This window comes from Nilaparvata lugens, unplaced genomic scaffold (genome assembly GCF_014356525.2).
Source record: "Nilaparvata lugens isolate BPH unplaced genomic scaffold, ASM1435652v1 scaffold3540, whole genome shotgun sequence".
NCBI classification, from domain to species: domain Eukaryota; kingdom Metazoa; phylum Arthropoda; class Insecta; order Hemiptera; family Delphacidae; genus Nilaparvata; species Nilaparvata lugens.
The window spans coordinates 6,295-30,109 of NW_024090425.1; the positions used below are offsets into that span (position 1 = coordinate 6,295).

General features: G+C 34.0%; 1 protein-coding gene across 3 annotated transcripts; it reads left to right on the forward strand.

The window, feature by feature from the left end:
• Nucleotides 1–154: 154 nt before the first annotated feature.
• On the forward strand, nt 155–23,815 carry LOC111055422. 3 transcript variants are annotated; one of them, XR_005573686.1, is made up of 5 exons: nt 155–454; nt 1,711–1,986; nt 8,847–8,934; nt 18,184–18,417; nt 23,492–23,815. XR_005573686.1 is itself a non-coding variant. In XM_039444200.1 (4 exons), the coding sequence occupies exons 1-4, from the start codon at nt 1,853–1,855 to the stop codon at nt 23,603–23,605; spliced, it is 570 nt and encodes a 189-aa protein (XP_039300134.1). In that variant the 5' UTR covers nt 1,777–1,852; the 3' UTR covers nt 23,606–23,815. The 3 variants fall into 3 exon arrangements, 2 of the variants coding, with proteins under 2 accessions (XP_039300134.1, XP_022198320.2); XM_039444200.1 differs by lacking the exon at nt 155–454 and having other exon boundaries at nt 1,777–1,986; XM_022342628.2 differs by lacking the exons at nt 155–454; nt 1,711–1,986 and adding an exon at nt 7,019–7,419.

The following is a 23,815-nucleotide window of genomic DNA, read 5'->3' on the forward strand; positions in this document are numbered from 1 at the left end:
AGTGATAGTTATTCATATAGAGATTGCAAACTCAATTTTTGGCGTTGCCAAGGATATTGCAACGAAAGGGGCAAACAAATTAGCTTATAGAAAAAGGGCTAATATTTTGTATAATTCATTCGCAAATGAAATATTAGCTGGTGGAGTACACAGAGTAGATTGTAGCTGCGACTGCTCAAATTTGATGAGAAAAATTTGCACAGTTCCATCAGTAATTGAGGAGGTAATGTGCTCCTCAGAGTATTGTGCGAACCAATTCACTGAGAGAAGACTGTCAGTTTTATCAGTGGTATTCGACAGAGCTGCGGATGAGTGCTTCAGGAGGCTGAGCGGATATTTGGAGGATGGAGATATCGAGGATCAGCATCTATGTTTGATGGAATTGGAGCTCCCCTCAGATAAGAACGACGTGTCACCAAACGCCTTCATATATGATGCAGATATATCCAAAAAGGTTAGTAATAAATGAAGATATTTATCTCGAATATATTAATAAAAGAATCTTACATATACATAGGGCTAAAGACTTGTTTAGAAAATTAACTTGAGATAACTGAAATTTGTAGAAGTGTCTACTTACCGTATTAGGATTATCCTATACATTCATAAAACAAGTAATATATTTAAATCTTTGTAAAATGAAAAAAAAATCTTTCAATTGGTGAACAACACTTAAGTATTTAAAATGTATGAATGGTACTAAGAATGTATAAATGCAGCCACCAATCGGTAGAATTCATTTAAGTTGGAAAAAAATAAAAATTGAAGTACCCTTTTTTTAGAATTGTTCACTCAATTCAAAGAATTCGATTGTCTGCTTCTTCAATAACTTTAAAGAAATGGTACTCTGATTTCAATATTTCATTTCTATTCAAGAGTAGCCCTAACGAAAAAAGACAAGTTAATTTGGGTATTTTGTGTGAGAGTACGAGAGGGCGTGACATAAATATGAGTGAGTGCATGCATGTTTTAGTAAACTATATAATTTATTATTTATTTTAGTGATATCATACTGATTTTCCTACAGGCCTAATGAAACACATCTATTGCTTATTTTTTTGAATGTTTTTTGACAAAATAATATCCATATACAGGTATTTGTATTACATTGAATTCTGGAAAAGTGATAGTGTGGACTTATTAGTTTATACTGTGTTACTCAGAACTTTGAAAGCAAACAATAATAATCATCATACAAGTACTTTAATGCTATCTGAAATTTAGATTATTCTTGAATTAGTGGCCAAAGTTGGCATTGAATTGCTAAACTGAAATGAGGCTGAGAAATTGTTTAATTTTGGAACACTAAATTTTTCACTTTTCAATTTCATGGTAATTTTTTAGAATTAATATTTCAATTGTTCGTTTTATTTGGATTGGAATAAAATTCATAATTTTATAACTATATCAGCTACCACATTCTATACATCAACTGCCTACAATTTATCCATTTGAAGTAACATTAATTGTTGACAGATAATGTACTTTCAAAATTCGTTTTACAGCTTTCTATTATTTAAGATGAGAGCTTATTGTGTTTCCTATATTTTTTAAATACTGATGGAAAGGAATATCAAATTAAATCCAGAGAAATTTGGTACTAGTTAATGTAGAAATTGTATTAAGTTAACAATGCATGGATGAATTTTATTATGATAATATGAGTAGAATGTGGATAATACCGTATAGATGATTATTTAAATTTTCAAGGGACCACTATGTTCTGGATTGACTAGTCGACGAGCACGAAGTGGACCTCATCTATTCATAGAGGTCATTGGAAGTGAGGAGAACCTTCCGGGTGACGGAGGTGACGTTGGAGTGATGGAGGTGGTAAAATGCTGTCTAAAAGATGTGCGAACTGAGTTGGTCTACAAGGGAAACAACTACACCCTGCGAGGGATTGTCACTTTCACACCGCCGGCACGCACCACCGATATTGGACACTTCCAGGGATATGCAAGAAGATGTGACTCAACATGGGAGGTATATGACGACTTGAGAAACAAAATTTCAATAGCAGATCCCAAATCAGAGATAAATATTCACCTCGTTTTATATACCATTTGAAATTAATGAAACTTCTTCAAACAATTGTCAAATATTATGATGTCAATATTATAAATGACAAACTTCATAAATAAACTAGCTCAGATAAATACAATATTATTTTTGTATACTAATGAAAAAATAAAATTAGCATCCTGAAAATACTTATAAATCAAGAACTGCCATTGGAGATAATTATTGTGCATAATACTGTTGTAGGTAGAAGGACTTAGGATGAACATAGCGAGATATCAATAATTTATTATTGCAGTATATTTTCGATATACATGAATAAGATGTACCTGCAAAATATAATAATGTGGGGCTTTGCTATTTTTCAGAAATTTAGGAATAATATTATAAAATCTGTACAATTTGTACAAAAGAAAATTTTTTAATTATTGCTTTAAAATTTGTACATAACTTTGTAACATTGTAGGTATATAGTATAGACTTAGCTTAATAAGATAATAAATGATAGGTATTCATCATAGGATTAGAAGTATTTCTTAAACAGGAGGATCCTGACATTGTTATTTTCACAGAGCATGGCTTAAAAATAAAGGAAATAAATCAAGTTAGGATTCCAGGCTATTCACTGAGATCAGAATTTTGTAGAATAGCTCATAGAAGTGGTGGTGTATGTATATTCACTAGCAATGCTAAACATACCCAAACTTATGAACTGGATTTTGTTAAGAGATTTTCTGTTGAGATGGATTTAGAGGTGACGGGACTAAGGTTAAAAATTGATGATCGATTTGAGGTAGTAGTGTTAGGTATCTATAGGTCACCAAATGGAGACTGGCAAAAATTTTGTGAGCTGCTCCATACACTTTTGGAAATTACAACCGCTCGTTTCACAAATGTTATAGTAGTAGGAGATTTCAATACCGATTTTGCCAGGCACGATAAAATGACAGAGGATATTAGAGATATTATTAATATGAATAATTTAGAAATTAAGGTCCACGAATATACAAGAGTAACTCGAACTTCACAGACAATTATTGATAATATCCTCACAAATATAGAAGGTTGTAATGTCAGGTTAGGTAGCTCAGATCTATCAGATCATAACTATCAAATTTTAGATGTTAAGTTGCAGGGCCAGAATCCAAGCAGAAAAAAAACTTTTTCGCCCCACTTGGATGTAATGAGCTGGTTTATGTGCCTCATATGGAGGCCGAAAGTGATTGTTTTCTGACCAGGCCGGTAAAATTTTTACGGCCCTAGGGCTGTAAAATAACCTTGAAGTCAGCTGATTCTGATTTGATGTGAACGTGTTTACAAAATAGTTTATGAAACGGAATCAGTTAATGCTTCTAGAATTGAATAAAGTTTTTGCAATAAGATACTATCATTTTATTTGGATGAATGAAATACAAATGAGATATTATAAACTATTCAAATTCAATTTTCAGAGTATAATAGAATCTAACCTCAAACCTCCTAGTACAGCGTTTATCACGGAACATGGTGGATAAATGGAATCATTTTATGCTTCTAGAATTCAATAAAGTATTCTGTAATAATATACTATCATTTTATTTGGATGAATAAAATACAGATAAGATATATATTATAAACTATTCAAATAATTCGATTTTCAGAGTAGGATAGAACTTCTAACCTAAACTTCCGTTAACATTCAGATTGGCCAAATTTCAAGTGTGCTAAAACAGCTGATCAAAAACTTTTCATTATTTGTGTTTATCATTCAATAATTAAAACATTTATAATAATATCATCTTATTGTCATTTGGAAGAATAAAAAGTATAAACTCAACCTCTTACATAATTTAACATAATCTTTTAGGTTATTTAGACAAATCAGAATAAAAAATAAAAATACTTGGACAATTTCTTGATATTCAGATTACCTCAGATTTGCTAGAGCTATGATATTCCACTTTTGCTTTCGGAAGTGCTTATAATAGACAAATATTCTCATATATATATTGTTTATTTTTCTGTGTGGCGAAAAAAACGTTCTCACCATGGGCAAAAATGTTTTTCCGGCTCTCAATCTTTTCTAGTCCTCGGCCTACGGCCTCGGACTTGAAAACCGATTTCGAGCCAGAAAAGTCTCATTTTCGGCCCTAGGTGCGAAATATACTATTGTGAAAGAAATTCAGCAATATGAGCTAGGAAATATAAATTGTTTGAAGCAGGAACTGCTTCAAGAAAATTGGAGTAGTGTTTATAACAGTTGTAACCTAAATTACAAATATAAGCAATTCATTGATACTCTAAGATTTCACATTAGTGTATGCTGTCCGATAAAAAAAGTCAAAGTAAAAAGTAGATTAAACAAAGTAGATGAATGGATAACTGAAGATATCCTTACTCAAAGAAATATTGTTAGGGAAGCTTATGAGGAATTTAAATTAGTGAGGGATGTTCCGAGTGAGGTCAAATACAAATGTCTAAAGAAAAACTATGCAAAAGAAGTGAGGAAAGCTAAGTGTAAGAAAACAGCTGAAATATTAACAACTAGTACCAATTTTAACTCTGCTGTTTGGGAGGTAATTAATAGAAATAGGAGAGCAGCTCAAAAGGATACAGTTACTAATGTCCCTAGGATAATCGATGAACATGGAAATTATATGGATGATAGTATAGACATTTGTAACTTTTTCAATAAATATTATCAACAGGTTGCATATAATCTCCAAAAGTCACTGAACACTAATACTTATAATACAACTACATTAAATGCTGAGCCAATTGAAAAGGTATTTAAATTTCATCCATTATCAAGAGATGAGTTGTCAAGAATAATAAAAAATTTGAATAACAAAAAAACAGTAGGATTGGATGGGGTCTCAAGCAAAATTTTAAAAGAATGTGAAAATGAATTAATGGACCCTTTATTGCATCTCCTTAATACTTCACTAGAGCAGGGTATTTTCCCTGATGATCTGAAACAAGGAAAAATTTTGCCAATTTTCAAGAGCGGTGATTCTGAAAGAGTTGAAAATTATAGACCCATTAGTATTCTAAATGTAATAAGTAAAATTTTTGAAAGAGTAGTTTTAAATAGGTTATTGATGCACCTGGAAGAAATTAATTTCATATGTGATGAACAGCATGGGTTCCAGAAAGGGAAATCTACTAAGACTGCAATAGTATCCCTTGTTGAAAGACTAATAGATATAATAGATTCAGGTGAGAAGGCAGCCGCAATATTTCTTGATTTATCCAAAGCTTGTGTGAACCATAGAATATTATTGGAAATACTAAAAACTGTAGGTGTGAATGGTATAGAACTAAAATGGTTTGAATCATATCTCATAGGTAGAAACCAGTGTGTTGAGCTTACCAAGGTGGATGGGAATGAAATAGTAAAAATTAAATCTCAAAAACTGGAGGTCCAGGCTGGAGTACCTCAAGGCTCAATTCTGGGTCCCTTACTGTTTCTGTTGTATGTGAACCAATTACCAAAAGAGTTAAAAGATCACAGAGCTCTGTTGTTTGCTGATGACACATCGCTTATCTTTAACAATTATTTATCAGATAGTCTAGAATAAATGCTTTTACTGGAGTACAGTCAATTGTCCAATTCTTGAAGCAAAGGCAATTAACAATAAATAGTAAGAAATGTCAATTCCTACAATTCAAAAGTAAATATAATTCAGTAGAGGATAGAGAAATAAATGTGTTTGTAGAGGAAAATGAATTAGACCAAGAAGAGAAAGTAGCATTCTTGGGAATTTTATTGGATAGGAAATTAACATGGCATCCTTACATTGAGAGGATATGTAATAAGATATCATCTGGGGTATTTGTCCTGCGGCAGCTTGCTAGGCTGAATGATAAAAACCTACTGTTAACTGCTTACCATGGACTTATACTATCTCATATTAGGTATGCTATTTTAGTATGGGGTAATTCATCTCAACAAAATATGGACAGAGTGTTTAAGATTCAAAAGAAGGCACTCAGATGTATAGAGAAAGTGAATAGGTTAGACTCTTGTAGGCCTTTATTTAAAAAGCTTGGTCTATTAACTGTGCCATCTTTGTATGTATATGAAGTTGTAATGCATGTGAAAAAGAGTGGTGTGATCCAGAATTCAGATGTTCATGAGTATAAAACGCGAAACAGAGCAGATTATCATATAATGGGTCACAATAGTAGGTTATTTGAACAAAAACCAGATTATATTGGTAGGAAATTTTATAACAAGCTACCTCAAATCTTGAAAAGTAATGATGATTTGAAGATTTTCAAAAAACAAATTAAAAAATATTTAGTTGATAGAGCTTTTTATAGTGTACAAGAATTCCTTTCAAACCTAAACTAGGTTGAACTACTTAGTGTTAGAATTATTATGTAATAACATGACTTGTCTTATACTCCATGACTGGAGTCTTTAGGACGTAATCTTAAAAAAAAAAAAAAAAAAATAGAAAAGTGGGTGTGCTTGCAATTTATATTGTAGTTCTGATTTTTTCATATATTATTTGGGTACATAAGAGAAGTCTAGAACCAATTTCTTCATGCAAAATTTCCTTGTGCTAGATACAGAGTGGCCTATGGTTCAGATGTAGGCCTATGGTGGTGAAATCCAGTCGAGACTTCTGGTAATACTTTTGATTTTACTGATTAGATTTTATCGCTATGTATTCGATAAGACTAAGGAAAAATTAAATAAGAAGCAAATGGCGCTAAGAGCTGCGGATATAGAGTAACCTAGTAATTATAATTTCATTACCTAGTAGAATTATTGTAAAAGTACAGAGTGGTTAAGTGATAACGCTGTTATAGAATCTATATTTCAGTTTGTTTGTGTTGTATTGTATTTGTATTGTTTCATATAAACATGAACATCAGTCAAATCCCTCATTTAAAAATTAAAGTTTGGCAAGAATAATGATTTTAGAAATTCAAACTGGCTGCACGCTGGAAGGTTTTGGCGCGCAAATTTTCAACCAATCGTGTGCGTCGTAGCCTTCCCTAAGTATTGATTGCCGATACCTTGATTGGCTGACCGTAAGGTCTAACCATCTCGGATGAATTCTCGCGACCTGTGTGTGTATTGTGGTGGATTTATCGCTAATTATTATAGTGATACAGCATCAATCAAGTCCGATTTCAAATGATTTATCGTTATTTGTAGTAATTTTCGAAAGTTGAGCTTCCCATGGCATCAGTAGAGGAAACATGGCGAGGTTTGGCTAAGGACATTGGAGCTTCTGATGAAAAAACCAGCGAGTGGTGGACTAGAATAGTTCAGGCCTACAGTGAAGAAAGTAGAAAATTTCATAACATCAACTATTTAGCAATTAAATTAGAGAATTTTGAAACAATCAAATGCAAGTTGAAAAATAGGAATGCTGTTGGAATAGCTATATTTTTTCACCAGTAAGTATCCTACGTAGGTATATCTAAGAAAATATTATACTTATAAAATCAAGAAAATTATGCTAGGCCTATGTATACCTACATCTTTGCCAATTATTCTTTTTTATCAATTCATAATACCAGATCAAGCGTTCAACTTTACAATAATTATTATATATTTTACTTTCTTTCTATTTTTTCTCTGGATTTTACAAGCTAAACCTGATTAAGTAGTCTATAGTACGGTACGGTAAGCTAATACATGATATTATGTCCACTATCATGTCTCAAAAACTCAATTATTACATTCATGATCAAAATAATGCATGTACCGTCGTATTTCATATTTTATGGCAAATCTTAAAAATGTAACATATTCATATTTTTTGGAACTTCATCATTATTTATAGTTCAAGTAGGGTATATTAAAGTGCATTATTTGAACATACCTATATTTGCAGAGTTGTATATTGTTTTGTTTTCCGAAATATTTTGTTTTAGAGGAAACATCACTGGAATTGAATATAATGAAATAAGGTAACAAATAACTCATTTATTGATAACGAATTGTAATTACAATTCAACTGATTAATCAGTTGAAATGCTGAATTTTGTGCTAATCCATAATTACATTCATTCATATTTCTGAAATACCATAATCTCTACTAGTAAAATTAATTGAATGGTTGAATTTGGTAGGAAAAAATTAAAAGTTATTATTCATTAGAAAAGAATAGATTTTTGTTGTGTCCTTCTTGATGCATGCATTATTGTACTCGATTGAATGATAACTAATAAGGATAGAGTTGCTAATGAAAACGAGAAATTAGCGATGTTAAAATACGTAATACGTATTAAAATACGATGTTACATCGTGACGTGAAAATTTGAATATAATTTTTTCCAATTTATGAAATTATTAAACTCTCCTACAGGAGAAAATGATAGAAACTTCTTGAGCATAAATTTTCACCTGGAATTTATCTAATAAATACATAATATTTATAGCCTTGGCTATATATATTTTCTCCTTTTAGTTTCTCCTACTGTATTCAGGTGGTCGTATCAAGTTATCATTAGTATGTTCATACCTACTGGCTGAATCAATTATTGATTCAATTTGATTGATAGAATAATAACGTATTTATTTTTCAAATAAAAAGTATAATACTATGTTTAAAAATGTATCATATAGGAGTTAAATCATCTTAACATTATATTCTTATTTCGGTTGGAGGTCAATCAATGATATAAATGCATTCCAGTTTTTCAAATCACTTAGAAGGTTATATATTTCCATTACCGGTATCCACTTATCTATTTCAAGTTGTGATAATCATTTGAAATCGTATAATTTATTTAATTGACTTTTCCAGATCTGAAATGTGTATCATAATAATACGGTATGTGACTTTCAACTTCGAATTAAGACTAGAAATTTTTTACAGCTTCGAATATGATCCAAAGATGGTGGACTGCTTCAAAAAGAATCTAGAACACTTCGATATTTTCGCCAATGATTGTGCAATCAAATCGGTGAGTTGTTAAATGGTACAATATTGTTAAGTGATCCAATGCTAATATCACTAACCATCATAAAGCTTTGGTTAAAGCATAACTACATGGGTAATGTGTTTTGAACTACTCTTCATATAACATTTTTAGTTACACATATTTCTCTAACAATTACTATTGCATACGATAAACATTCATTCTATTAATTTATTCTTCAATGTGAGAAAGCAGAAATGATTTAAATATCTGTTATAGGAATAATCTATAAATTTGTTGTCTACTCGTAGGTCTACATAAAATACGGTTAGGTACTTGAAAAATGGTGAATAGGAGCTCCAGTTATACTCATTCCTCTGTGTAACCTATAAACTAAGAAAAATGCTGATAATTTATTAAATTTGAAGTAATATTTTAAGCTGATGCCGTAAATTCAATATCAGCAAAAAATATAATAACTCCAATAAAATAAAAAAGTGGAATAACATGCTATTTACCCTCTATGAGTTGATAAATTTGATGCATTCCTAACCTTTTCCATCTTTCTTCATATAATTTTTGTTAATCTCTTTCTACAGAACAACGATCCTCGATCTATTTCTCTTCTTCTCCTTCCTTTTCTTCTTCCACCTCAACCTTCAACTCCTAGTTCTGCTTGATACCAGAAATAAACAGTATATGAATTTTTCTTGATTTCTCTTACTGATATGCACCTCCTCCTATTTCTCTTCTAATTCATCCTTTACCTCTTTACCTCCCCGATTCGATTCCTCCGCCATCACCCACCTACCCTTTCTCTTCCTCCTTTTCATCCCCCACCTCATCTTTCATTTCCTTCTCTACTTCTTCTTTTCTTTCTTCTTCCTCTTCCACCGATAATGTAGATTCTTCTGGCTCCTTCTCATAATTCAAAACTTTCACATCCTCCCTCTTCTTTTTCTTATTATCATTTGCCTTCTATTTTTTCCTTTTCTTCATCTTGTTATCTCTCCCTTGTCTTCCACCCTATTCTTCCCCGTCTACTATTTTTTTCTCTTTTTATCTTTCTTTATATATGATATTCATGATCAATGTTGCTCTGAATACAGCGATCTGTACAATTAATTAATCGATCTTACTGTGGAGGAAGTATTTATTCATTTATTCACTACAGTGAGATTTACAATTTAAAGTCAGCACCTCATTAACATTTGTATTCTATTGTGTCATTAGTCAAAGCAGATAACTCCATTCTTTTCTAGCTCCGCGCTGCTGTCAAATCGTTTGTACATTATGTATAAATCTAATGAAATGACATAATATTTTATTTCAGTTATGAAAGAATATTATTAAATCATGAAAAATTTATTTTCTTGAATAAAATATATGTGAGATAGAATAGAAACAAGAATCAGCAATAATTTTATCTTTGATGTTCGTGAATTCAATTTTTAATAATAATATTATGTAGTAATAATATATTCAATTTGTGATATTCATACATATTTATATGATCTAATACTAGTAATTAATATTATTCTTTCTTTGATGTTCGTGAATTCAATTTGTAATAATAATATTAAAAATGAAAGAATAATTTTCAAAAAGAGAGTTGTTCTGGTTGGATTATAAATAATCCCAAAAGTGGACTGTATAAATTTTAGGGGGGTTTAAATATTCAAATGGAATCAAGTTTACTTAAGCACAATAATGAACAAAAGAAAGGACTTACCATGTTTTTCGCCAGTACCTATAATATCATAAGCTAATTTGTGTATTGGGGATATAGGAATATGGAAAGAACAGTTATTAGAGAAATAGGGATTAATAAGGAAGGTTCAATAGATACAAATTAATAAAAATGATTGGTTATGAACACAACCATTGAAAAAGTTTCCTGATTCAATTACAGTATCACTTTGAGAGAAAATTACAAAACTTCTGACAAACACCAAATAATAAAACTAATGTGAGCTTCAACAATCTGCTCCAAAGTTATATGAATTAAGAAAATTAAAAGGAACGCACAACGATCTTTCCTCAACATTTGGATTCATTACTACAACGACAAGCAACAACCTTTTTAAAACTGTCGATGTCGGACTGCGCAGACTCCTTTCAGCTTATGCTATAACTAGACAGAGGCGTTAGTATAGCTTTTGCCGTGAATTTGAAAGCCGTCTGAGCGACATTCAAAAACTACGACAATCCATTCCCCCCACCCTGAGAAGATATGGTTGTCCTCAGAGACGCAAAAAATAAGACAATGATAAAAATTTTACAAATAGAACTATATGACACTGAGGCGACCAACACCAAGCTATAAATCACATTAGACCTCCTTATGAGATGGATAGCGCCAAAAAATCACACATAACCACATGTGCAGAAAAGATAAACCAAATAAAATGACGATGACAACTGAGATGGGAGAAAAATAGGATAGATGGGTTTTTTTCTTCACTCCAGCGGGGCGATCACTAGAGATTTGTATTGGAAGAAGCCCACGGAATTGACAGGATATCAAGGTAGGAAGTGAAATCATTGGTGGGGTAGGATATATCTCAATACAACGACGAAGAAGAAGAAAAAAAACCGACAAAACAAAAGAACAACAACAAACAAAGAGAAATATACAATTATTGAGGGCGACAGATTGCTGTCAACCTACTGATTGGGGAGTGGATACAATAACTTGGACACAGGTCGTCTCAATTGACCAGTAGACAACCGCACTGTACCCACTCTAACTACTCCATCTGCTCCTGGAAAAACTTTCACTACTACACCAATGGACCACCGCAAAGGGGGCAAGTTGGGTTGGTCTACTACTACAACTGTACCAGTAGTAAGAGGTATTGAGTCTTTATACCACTTCCTTCTAGTTTGCAATTCATGCAAGTATTTTTGCTTCCATCGTCGCCAAAAGGATTGAACCATTTGACTCAAATTCATAGCGAGTCAAACGATTGACTGGCTGATTTTCCACATCATACATGGGTAAATATTTTAAGGGTGTCAAAGTCAAAAAATGCGCCAGTGTCAACGCTTGTGGGTCGCTAGGATCCGCGCTTAATGGATGCAACGGCCTTGAATCAAGAACAGCTTCAATTTGAACTAATCTGCCGAAACTAGGCAGATGTCAAAAAATGGAATTGGTCGACGCTTCCCAATTCAACCATAAGTTGCAAATTTCTTTGCCGGGGTTTATATTTTTCTTATTTCTTGCGATGTATTTTTTCAAAGGTTTGGTTATTGTCAATTACCCTTGACAAATGTCAAACTGGTACCTACATGGAGAAAATTGAAATTTTTTGCACTTTGAATTCTACATCAAAAATGTAGAACTGAGTATTTGCTGATTCTGATGAAGAAAGAATTGTTTGATGGACTCCATATATTCAATACTTGAAGGATTATCAACAAATAAATAAAACTAATACTGTATTTAATTCTTCATAGGTCATAGGTAATAGGCAGAGTTGTTTGCCTATGACATGAAAGAGATGGGACTTGACCGATTTTACGTTGGCTTCCTAAAGTCCACCGAAATTGGGGCTCCCAGGTGGCAGAAATCTCCACTCTATACGATAGTCAGCCAACTGGGATGAAAGTGTTTCCTGGAAAGCGGCAGAGCTCAACAACTGGGCCAACTGTTTGAAACAGTTATCCCATTTTAGGGATACATTTTTGGGTTGACAATGAAAGCAAGTGTTACATTTATGTACACGCTGACGAACAGTCTCACGTGCGGCCAATATCCAAAATTTTTGTCGTGATAATGACAGCAATAGGTGAGAACCTGCATGACAATTACTAACATGATAGTGATCGATCAACAACGAGACAAACTTACTAGTTTTTGGAAGAATAATAGAATGACAAAAATCAAATTCCATATGGGCATTATTCAAACGACCACCAACACAGATTTTCTCCTTCTCTACAAATGGAGATAGTTGTTGAAAACGATTAGGACAAATTTTCCCTTTTTTCAATAGAGTAAATTCTGAAGAAAAACGGATTTTTTGAACAACTTTACACAAGTAGAGCTCAGCCACGTCCAAATTTGATTCTCCTGGTTGAGATAACAGTTTCAATACCTTCAAAATGACTATCATAATATTCAACAAGCGATGATAACTGGGGCAACGATCAATCAAATTATAAATTACATTCTCAGGAGGCATTTTGATCTGAGCAATGGCTACAGCGCAATGATGTTTTAATTCAGGTGGGTTTTCTATGACCTCAAGGTCAGACCTTATGGGCCACTGACTTTCACTCATGGACAACCAGGTGGGTCCTGTCCACCACAATTTATGATCAACAAGAGCTTGTGGAGTTGAGCACCGGGACAAACAATCAGCCGGATTTCCGGCACCAGCTACATGCATCCAACAATCCACCGAACAATCTTGATCGAATCTTAGAAACACGGTTAGCAACAAACGTCTGCCACCTAGATGGAGGAGCACTAATCCAGTGTAGGACTACCATGGAGTCGGAAAAAGCCAACACTTGATTGATCTCACAACGCTCTCGAATAATGTAAATGGTTGAGTTAAGGAGGTCACACAAAAGTACTGCTGCACATAGTTCCAGACGAGGGATGCTGACAGTCTGAGATGGCGCCACCTTTGATTTGCCACATAGCAATGAAATTTGATGAGGACACTCACCATTTTGAGTTCTCAAATAGATGATAGCTCCATACCCTACCTCTGAGGCATCACAGAAATCAATTAGGGTGATTACAGAATCAGGAGACAATCCAACATATCTAGGGATTGACAATTCAGATAGAAGCGCAAATTATTTCTCTTAATTTTCCCACAAGATCCGAATTTCAATAGGAACCACATCATACCATTCCAACTTCAAACTCCATAATCGCTTAATTAGGCATTTCAAAAACAATACTACAGGAGCCAGGAGACCAAGAGGATCAAATATTCTCGCTACCATTGAAAGTATATAACGTTTAGTAACCTCTTTCTGCTCTTGATGTACAATAAACCGAAAAATAACAGCACTAGGTTGCCACTCAAGACCCAAAACAGCCAATGAGTTACCAGTTTCAAAGTCTTTTCCCAATGAGGATTTTTCATCATCAGAAAATTGAGTCAATAATTCGGGTGAATTTGACATCCATTTAGTCAATTTAAAACCACCCTTTCCAAATAATTCTTTGGACTGACTATAAAGCTGACTAGCTTCTTGTAATGATGGAACAGAAGAAACTAAGTCATCCATGTACATATGAACCGGGGGATGCTTTTCTGCTACTGGAAAATTCCTACCTTCCTCCTGTACCAACTGACGAACAGTTTGAAGTGCCAAATAAGACGAAGAGGTAATGCCATACACTACACTATTCAATTCATAGATTTCAATTGGGTCAACTGGCGAAATTTCCATACTATTCTTTGATATTTCCGACAACTCTCTTCAACCATTATCATTCGATACATTTTTGAAATATCTGCCACCAAAGTGTAGAAAAATAACCTGAAATTCTCCAGTAATATGAAAATATCAGTCTGCAATTTTGGACCAACATGCAAGATATCATTGAGTGAAGAACCACTACTGGTTTTTGCGCTAGCATCGAAAACTATTCTCACAGGAGTGCTAGAGCTACGAGATTTCACTATAGCATGATGAGGTATATAGTAACCTTGTCTATCATTCTGATTTTTTATCAATGACATGTGGCCTTGATGCAAATAATCGAGCATAATTTCATGATAAGAAATTCGGGCATCTTCTGAACAAGCTAGACGTTTTTACAAATTCAACAATCTCTTTTTTGCCATAAAAAACGAGTTACCAAGACAATCTGGTGAATTTACAAATGGTAAGGCAACAACAAAACGACCAGAGTCCAAACGGCAAACTGAGGATTTAAACTGTCTTCACAATCAATTTCTTTTGGAGTGGGCAAACTCCCCAATTTGGGACACTCCTCAAGTTCCCAGAACAGACGGATCAAACTATCCAACGGTGCACAAGCTAGTAGACAATTATTGTCTTCAGAATTAGAATAAGAAATTTTTGAAAGTGGGGCTCGACCCATCAGAATAGCTTCCAAGACGCTAGGTATAATTTTAACTGAACCCACTCCTTCTTCAAATTGACTAGGTCTCAACAAAGTAGGTATTATTTCAGCTCCCAGTATACCATCAACATTAGCAGGTATGTGGAATTTATCATCAGCCAGTTTCAATTTTTTCAAGTGAGATAATTGAGAAATATCACCTTTATTTGAGGGCAATTTATCTACAATACGATCAAAAACTAGTGACTGAACTGAAAACGACTTATTTTGTTCAGTCCTTGATGAAAAATTAAATGCTGTATGACCACGCACAACAGTTGTACCACCCCCAAAGCCAGTAGCTGAAGCTTGTAAACGACTAACAGGCAAACCCAAACGACGACAAACTCAAGTTGTTATAAAATGATGCTTACCTCTATGAACGACAGTGACTACAGCAGTGGACAATAAAACAGTAGATTACTTGGGTTGATTATTACCATTCATCATACTGGAACAACAGCTAAGAATCGGTTCTTCAGTATTTCCAGTTGTACCACTTGCTTCAGATTTATTTTTTTCTAAAATCAAAATGCAAAAGTGAGTTGTGTGGTTTATTACATTGATTGCAATCAGGGGCGAGGTGTGACTTTTTGGCTCAGTCATCTCCAGGAACAATTCAGTTCAAAGTTTGAATGAAAGCTGCACCCCCTCCCCTACTTTAAAGATAATGTTCCATTTTGAACGATTATTTATCGAGAAAGATGACATCTAGTATAAGGTAAGCTTATTATTCAAAATCATAGAGTTGAAAAGTCTAGAACTTGGTTAAATCTCAAGCTCGGAAACTGGCCCTCAAATTAATTTAAAAAATTGAAATGAAATTATTTTTTCTGTATTGATTCATACAAGTAGGCTACATCATAAAAAATGACAGGGAGAGAAAAAATAAGGTAACCTTGTGCTATTCCTCTCCCAAATTTAGATAAGGTTACACATAGTCAAGGTCAAGTCTTAGATAAGATTACACATAGATAAGGTTAAGTCTTTAGTTGTTCACTTTAGTTTTTCACCTGTAAGTTGTTCTCTAGTTGTTCACTTCACTAAATTTTCAGTTCTCAATTATTTTCACAAAGTAGATTTTTAAATTTAGATGCTTCAAAACCAAACATAGAAGAAATAATAATTATTATTATCAATAACAAATTGCAAACATAATAATTGTCGTATGGTTTGCAACACTGCCGCGGAACAGTGGAATCGCAGAAAATAGCGATGTCTATGTCGATGACTATGACCGTTACTGATTGAAGAGTGGTGGGAACCAATGCTAAATAGCATTACTGGAATCGCATATTTTTGAGAATTACATTGAACGGATGGAACTGATGATGCAGTAGTCTACTTAATTCAAGCTTGGCGCGCTCACAAAAAATGTTTCTCTTTTGGTTTCTTCACCTTTTTTGTATTTATTTCCAATATTTTTAATTTAATAATATACACATTACATATCAATTTCTGTCCAGTCATCGGCGAATCCAGAGATGACCGGACGCCTCGCCTCTAATTGCAATTCAATGAGCTACGACAATCACTCACAGCGTGATTTTTCAACAAACATCTAAAACAATAGGATTTAGCCTTCATAAAACTGAATCGCTCCCACGGCGATAATTTCAGGAACGATCGACAATCAGTCAACTTATGTGGTCCTGAATTGCATTTCAAACAACGGTCATTTGATTTTTGATTTTTATCAGATGATTGAACTGTAAAAGTCTTAGAATTGGACGAATTTTTCACAGTTTTCCACCATCAAAATTAGGTTTATCAGCTGACAACGACCTCAAATGTCTTCCTACAAAATCCTTATAATCAGGCAAATCCTTATCACGATAGGCTGATTCAAATGCTCTCCTTGATGTAGCATCCAATAGACTCAGACCTTGATACAAAATCGATCAAGGATAGAAGTTAGGCCCGACTTAGATTCAAACTTGAGAGCCTTGAAATGAAATATTTCATTCAAATGGGCATTTATTTGTGACCTGGGGTCATTTTACCGAGCTATCAAAGCCTCCCATATGATTTTATAATTCGTAGCAACCGGGGTCAAGTTTTGACAGATATTTTTGGCTTCGCCGCTTAGTTTAGAAACTAAGTACTAAACTTTATGTTTGTCAGAAAGTGTTGTATTTTCATGCACCAAACTCTTAAACAATTCATAAAAAGATGACCATTGTGATTGCTGTCCAGAAAAACTAGGCATCTCAATCTTGGGTAACATATTACTATGATCATGTTGACTGCTAGACGTTGTCAGTTCTGCTTTAGCACCATCTAATTCTTTTTTATTAAGATTTTCCAATGCTAAATTAATAACAGCTACCAACTCTAAATATGAATCATAGAATTTAATATCATAATCCGGGTTCAACTCAACTTCTAATTCAATAACAGTACTTTCAACCTGGGAGTACGGTTCAACAGTAGCTGGAATCAAACTAGCCAATGCTCTAAATTGTTTAGAAATTTCTTATCAGACAATTTTTTTATTAAGTCATGAGCTCTCTGAATTCTTTGGAATAATTGTTCTAATTTAGCTATGTTAATGCGTAAGGACTTTTCAACTTTCTCTTTGTCAGACATTTGAAAAGAGATACACTACAACACACTTTACAAAAATATTTCCCAAAGCGATGTCAATAAATTCGATTGAGACAGAAACTAGCACAATATTGCTGATAGAACAGCTATCTTGAAATGAAGATAAGCCTAAGTTATCTTCAATTGAAACAAACAACAATATGTTGATTGATGAACAAACTTGTCTGACTTGCACCAACAAAACGTAACTTGTTGTAGACATAACTCAAAAATTTTGTTAGGTTAGCCATCTAACAAAATTAATAAAAAAATTCAATTCTGAGTCAATCCAGGCGCGAGTGGACCAAAGATGTTCTGGTTGGATTAAAAATAATCCCAAAAGTGGTCTGTATAAATTTTATGGGGTTTAAATATTCAAATGGAATAAAGTTTAATTTTGCACATTAATGTCACTATAGTGAAAATGTGTTCTAATAATTATGTTTATTCCCACTGACTTTATAACGTGGATCTCACTAGGCATATACGAGTAGTGAAATAATAATATTAATTATATCGAGTGACCTGGCTGGCTCAGATCTGGTGTCAGGTAGCAACTGATCAATTAGTGAAAATTATGTGTTCTAATGTGTAATTGTGTGTGATAGGAGAGCGAGCTGTACAAGTCAGTGGTGAGTTTGCTGGAGTCGGTTGACACGCACAGCACCGACGAGCACAAGACGGGAGGGGTGTTTGGGGCGGAGGACGGCCACTACTTCCTCGACCTTGACATGGCCGTTTTGGGCGGCGACAGCGAGTACTATGCCACCGAGTATGCCACCAACATACAGGCCGAGTACGACTTCCTGCCTGAACCAATGTACAAGGGCCTTAGACTCAAGGTCAGTGCTATTTTAAAATAGAATAGAATCACTTCTTTATTTGTTGACGTGGCGAAGTTTGGACAATAATGTCCACTCTACCACTTAACCACATCGTTAGCAAAAAAAAAAAAAAACAATACAAAATATGCAGAGATAATAAAACAAATAGAAGCAAGAAATGACAATAAAATGTAATAAATATGAGAGTTTAATATTGAATAATAAAAATCTCACTATCATCAAATCTATATACAGGGTGATTCATAATTATGGTAAAATAATTTAATACGTGATATTAGAGGTAAAAATAAGAAAAAAAGTTCTTATAAACATATATCCATAAACGCTTAATTAGCGAGCTATACAGAGTGAAAGATTTCGCCCGGAATTCAGTTCCTCTGGTGAAATACACCGATGCTGAATTGTTTGGGGACTAGTTTTTGAAAAACTTATGCTGGATTCATATGGAAAAATATCTGGAAAATTGAATAAAACTAGTCTGGAAGCTGTAGTGCGAGTAGTTTTTGAGAAAAAAGTTGAAATATGCAAAAAATCTAAGTAGAAAAACATAGACTTCTACGTTTGATGCCCAATAACTTTCTTTAATGACCAGTAAACAAATAATTTTTCACAATAAAAATTGTAGAGAATTTAATTCTGAAAAGAATGATGTAATCTGTATAAACTAAATTTGAATAAAAGTTGGATGAAATGTATTCTTATGTAGTACATTACACCACAAAAATTTGCTGTTTTATGAGGAGAGAACTAATAACTGATAAGTTGTAGCTGATTGCAAATAAAATATTCCGTTTTTTATGAAAAGTTTTTTTTATGAAAGTAGCATATCTAAATGACATTAAACTTATACCAAAAGACTAGTAGATTATGTCATTAAGCCTGGGAGGAAGCTCGAACAGAAGTAGATGATCTCCTATGATTCCTGCCCAAATGTTTACTGAAAACTGATGTTGTGGAAGATTGGGATTGATGGCATGAGGATTCTCAGATGCCCAAATATGTTATTTGTGGACGTTAACGATAGCTGTTCTTGTAAAGTGTGCCTCGTCGGTAAATAAAACGGTTGTTAAAAAGTTTGGGTAAACAAGTTTTACTAAAAACCATCGGCAAATACCAGCACGGGGAATACAGTTTCGTGGCAATAGAGTATGAACTTTCTGGAGGTGGTATGGATGTAATTGTTGCTCTTTTGGTATCCTGCAAATAATAGATTGATTGACATTAAACTGCACTGACAATTTTCTTGTGTTCTTCTCGGGATGTTCATAAATTTCATTAAGAACTTGTTCTTCTAACTCAACAGTCTTAGTAGATCGGGGTCTGCCTGCATAAATGTGCTCTTTGGATATCAAAGAATCTGTCTCAGACAGACGTTGATGAATAGTGGCAAAAAACCTTGAACTTGGACATACTCGGTTAGGAAAGTTCTCTTGATACAAACGTCTTGCTTCAGTACTATTACAGTAGTGTCCCATTCCATACATTAAATGCATGTCAGCTAATTCGGAGTATGAATAATGTCTAAAATTACCTGCCAGTTTTTAAAAAGTTAACACAAAAGCAAAGTGAAATGGTTATAAATAACTGGTTAATAGGTTAAACAAAAAACACAGCGCGGCTACAGTAGGCCTAACTTACAGTTTGTTTTTTTGTTCAACAGTGAGCTAAAATATTTGACGGCATTCTAATTAGATTGGATTTTCATGCAACTAACCATTTATCTCTACTAATATTGATTGGAAGATCATTTCATTAGTACGACATTATGATACAGAATACATATAGAGTATAATGAGTTATCAATCACACCAACAACTTATTTATTAAACATTATACATAGGAGGAGGTGATAAAATGTATAATTAAGATTCGGAATAGCATTCAGACTCCTGAATGAAGTTCTTCCTCTTTCTCAACTCCCTGGCCTACAACTTTTATTGCAAAAAAATGATTTGTTTACTGGTCATTAAAGAAAGTTATTGGGCATGAAACGTAGAAGTCTGTGTTTTTCTACTTGAATTTTTTGCATATTTCAACTTTTTTCTCAAAAACTACTCACACTACAGATTCCAGACTAGTTTTATTCAATTTTTCAGATATTTTTCCATATGAATCCAGCATAAGTTTTTCAAAAACTAGTCCCCAAACAATTCAGCACCAGAGGAACTGAATTCCGGGCGAAATCTTTCACCCTGTATAGCTCGCTAATGAAGCATCTATGGATATATGTTTAAAGGAACTTTTTTTCCTATTTTTACCTCTACTATCACGTATTAAATTATTTTACCATAATTATGAATCACCCTGTATAAAATCGAAATGGCACTCACTCACTGACTGACTGACTGACTGACTGACTCACTCGCAGAACTAAAATTCTACCGAACCAAAAACGTTCAAATTTGGTAGGTATCTTCAGTTGGCCCTTTAGAGGCGCACTAAGAACGGATTTGGAAAAATTTCTAAAGATATGTCCAAAATCTGCGTTTTCCAGTGTTTTTTAGCGTTTTCTCAGCTTTATCGAAAACAAATGAACAGAGAATGTTCAAATTTAGTACAGAAGCTCAGCTAAAGTGTAATAATGTTGTGTTAGAAGGAATTTGAAATAACGCCAAAGATACGCCCAAAATCTGCGTTTTTTTGCGTTTTCTCAGCTTTATCTAGAATAAATGAACAGAAAATGTTCAAATTTACTACAGAAGCTCAGCTGGGGTGTAATAATGTTGTGTTAGAAGGAATATCAAATAACGCTAAAGATACGCCTAAAATTAGCGGTTTTTTGCGTTTTCTCAGTTCTTTCATCAAGTAATAGACAGAAAATGTTCACATTATGTAGGCGAGCAAAGCGAGCCAGCTGATCTCATTTTTGGACGATCCAGTCGGGGGTCCAGGGGGCGGAGTCCCCTGGCTAGACGGATATGGCAAGCGAAGCGAGCCTGACGGCTAGTATTTTATAAAATATCTTTGAAAACCCTCAATCAGTAGTATTGGACTATCGAATAAGTTATAACATTATTACATCATCAAAGATCTATTATAAAATATTTGCAAGTAGGCTACAATGGGCCTCTTAGCAGAAGTCATACGGTAATTCGGTATTGCAATGGGCCCCTTAGCAGAAGTCATACGGTAATTCGGTATTGCAATGGGCCCCTTAGCAAAAGTCGTATGGTAATTCGGTACTACAATTGGCCCCTTAGCAGAAGTCATATGGTAATTTGGTACTACAATGGGCCCCTTAGCAGAAGTCATATGGTGATTCGGTACTACAATTTGTCCCTTAGCAGAAGTCATATGGTAATTCGGTACTACAATGGGCCCCTTAGCAGAAGTCATATGGTAATTCGGTACTACAATGGGCCCCTTAGCAGAAGTCATACGGTATTCGGTACTACAATTGGCCCCTTAGCAGAAGTCGTATGGTAATTCGGTACTACAATTGGCCCCTTAGCAGAAGTCATACGGTAATTCGGTACTACAATTGGCCCCTTAGCAGAAGTCATATGGTGATTCGGTACTGCAATGGGCCCCTTAGCAGAAGTCATATGGTAATTCGGTACTGCAATGGGCCCCTTAGCAGAAGACATATATGTTAATTCGGTACTGCAATGGGCCCCTTAGCAGGAGTCATACGATAATTGGTACTACAATGGGCCCCTTAGCAGAAGTCATACGGTATTCGGTACTACAATGGGCCCCTTAGCAGAAGTCGTATGGTAATTCGGTACTACAATTGGCCCCTTAGCAGAAGTCATATGGTAATTCGGTACTACAATTGGTCCCTTAGCAGAAGTCATATGGTAATTCGGTACTACAATGGGCCCCTTAGCAGAAGTCATATATGTTAATTCGGTACTACAATGGGCCCCTTAGCAGAAGTCATACGGTATTCGGTACTACAATTGGCCCCTTAGCAGAAGTCGTATGGTAATTCGTTACTACAATTGGCCCCTTAGCAGAAGTCATATGGTAATTCGGTACTACAATTGGCTCCTTAGCAGAAGTCATATGGTGATTCAGTACTGCAATGGGCCCCTTAGCAGAAGTCATATGGTAATTCGGTACTACAATGGGCCCCTTAGCAGAAGTCATATGGTAATTCGGTACTACAATGGGCCCCTTAGCAGAAGTCATACGGTAATTCGGTACTGCAATGGGCCCCTTAGCAGAAGTCATACGGTAATTCGGTACTGCAATGAGACCCTTAGCAGGAGTCGTATGGTAATTCGCTACTACAATGGCCCCCTTAGCAGAAGTCATATAGTAATTCGGTACTGCAATGGGTCCGTTAGCAGAAGTCATATATGTTAATTCGGTACTACAATGGGCCCCTTAGCAGAAGTCATACGGTAATTTGGTACTGCAATGGGCCCCTTAGCAGAAGTCATACGGTAATTCGGAACTACGGTACTGAACTATGTACTGTATTGAATAAAAATACTCACATACAATCACAAACTTATTGAGAATCGAAATTCCAGTTTTCTACACCAGTATCAATTTTTTTTGAACTGTTTCAAAGGGTTTAGTGGACAAATAAGCTACCTGATTATTTTACTGTTTCAATTTTTTTTTCATAAAACAGTTTACCAAAGATTGATAGATGGTTCAGGCTACCAGTAAAAACTGAAACCGAGAATTTGTTAATTTAATGAACATGTGGTTGTGACTGTTCCTAATATTTTTATCTAATGTGGATAACTACCACAAAATTAAACTTACTATTATAGAAGATATTGATTTTATTTGTTTTAAAAGAATTTTGTTTTGAAATTTGATTTCAATATCTGGATCTCATATTTATTCTCATCATAACCGCATGGGAGAAGTTAGTATGACACAGATTAATATGCAAAGGATTAACTCTATAATGCTTATGTTAATATTGTTGCAACTACGAAAATTTAAAATAAAAACACATTATTTTGTGTTTTCTACTAGAAATGTTCTATTTTCATAATACCAGGGTTTATTAATGTGTTTTTATTTCACCATGGTAAAATTCTACAAGATCTCTGAATACTGTTCAATTTATTTAAAATATTTGATTTCAAAATGTTATTTTTTCCAGGTGCTTCAAAGCTTTCTACAGATACCAAATATATTTGCAACCAAAGAATTCAGGGAGAAATACGAGGAGCAAGCCAGAGCTAACATACAAAAAGAAGTTGAAAAGCTAAAATAAATGTATTTCTTATCGGTATTTCAACTTTTCTAATCAAATTTGTGCAATTGATTGAAGTCTCATATCAAAGTTGAGATAGAATAAAAATTCTATTCATTGTATATTTTTATATGCCTAATAGTGTACTTATTAGGTATGGTGAAATAATGAGAGGAGTCAGCTTGTACGTGTTGAACTTGAATTAAATTCAATTGTTTTGCTTAATGCTTA

Coding starts and splice junctions, on each gene's coding strand:
- LOC111055422 (XM_022342628.2), top strand. CDS start 7,199: ATGGCATCAGTAGAGGAAACATGGCGAGGTTTGGCTAAGGACATTGGA. Junction 7,420..8,846: donor ATAGCTATATTTTTTCACCA/GTAAGTATCCTA, acceptor AATTTTTTACAG/CTTCGAATATGATCCAAAGA. Junction 8,935..18,183: donor ATGATTGTGCAATCAAATCG/GTGAGTTGTTAA, acceptor TGTGTGTGATAG/GAGAGCGAGCTGTACAAGTC.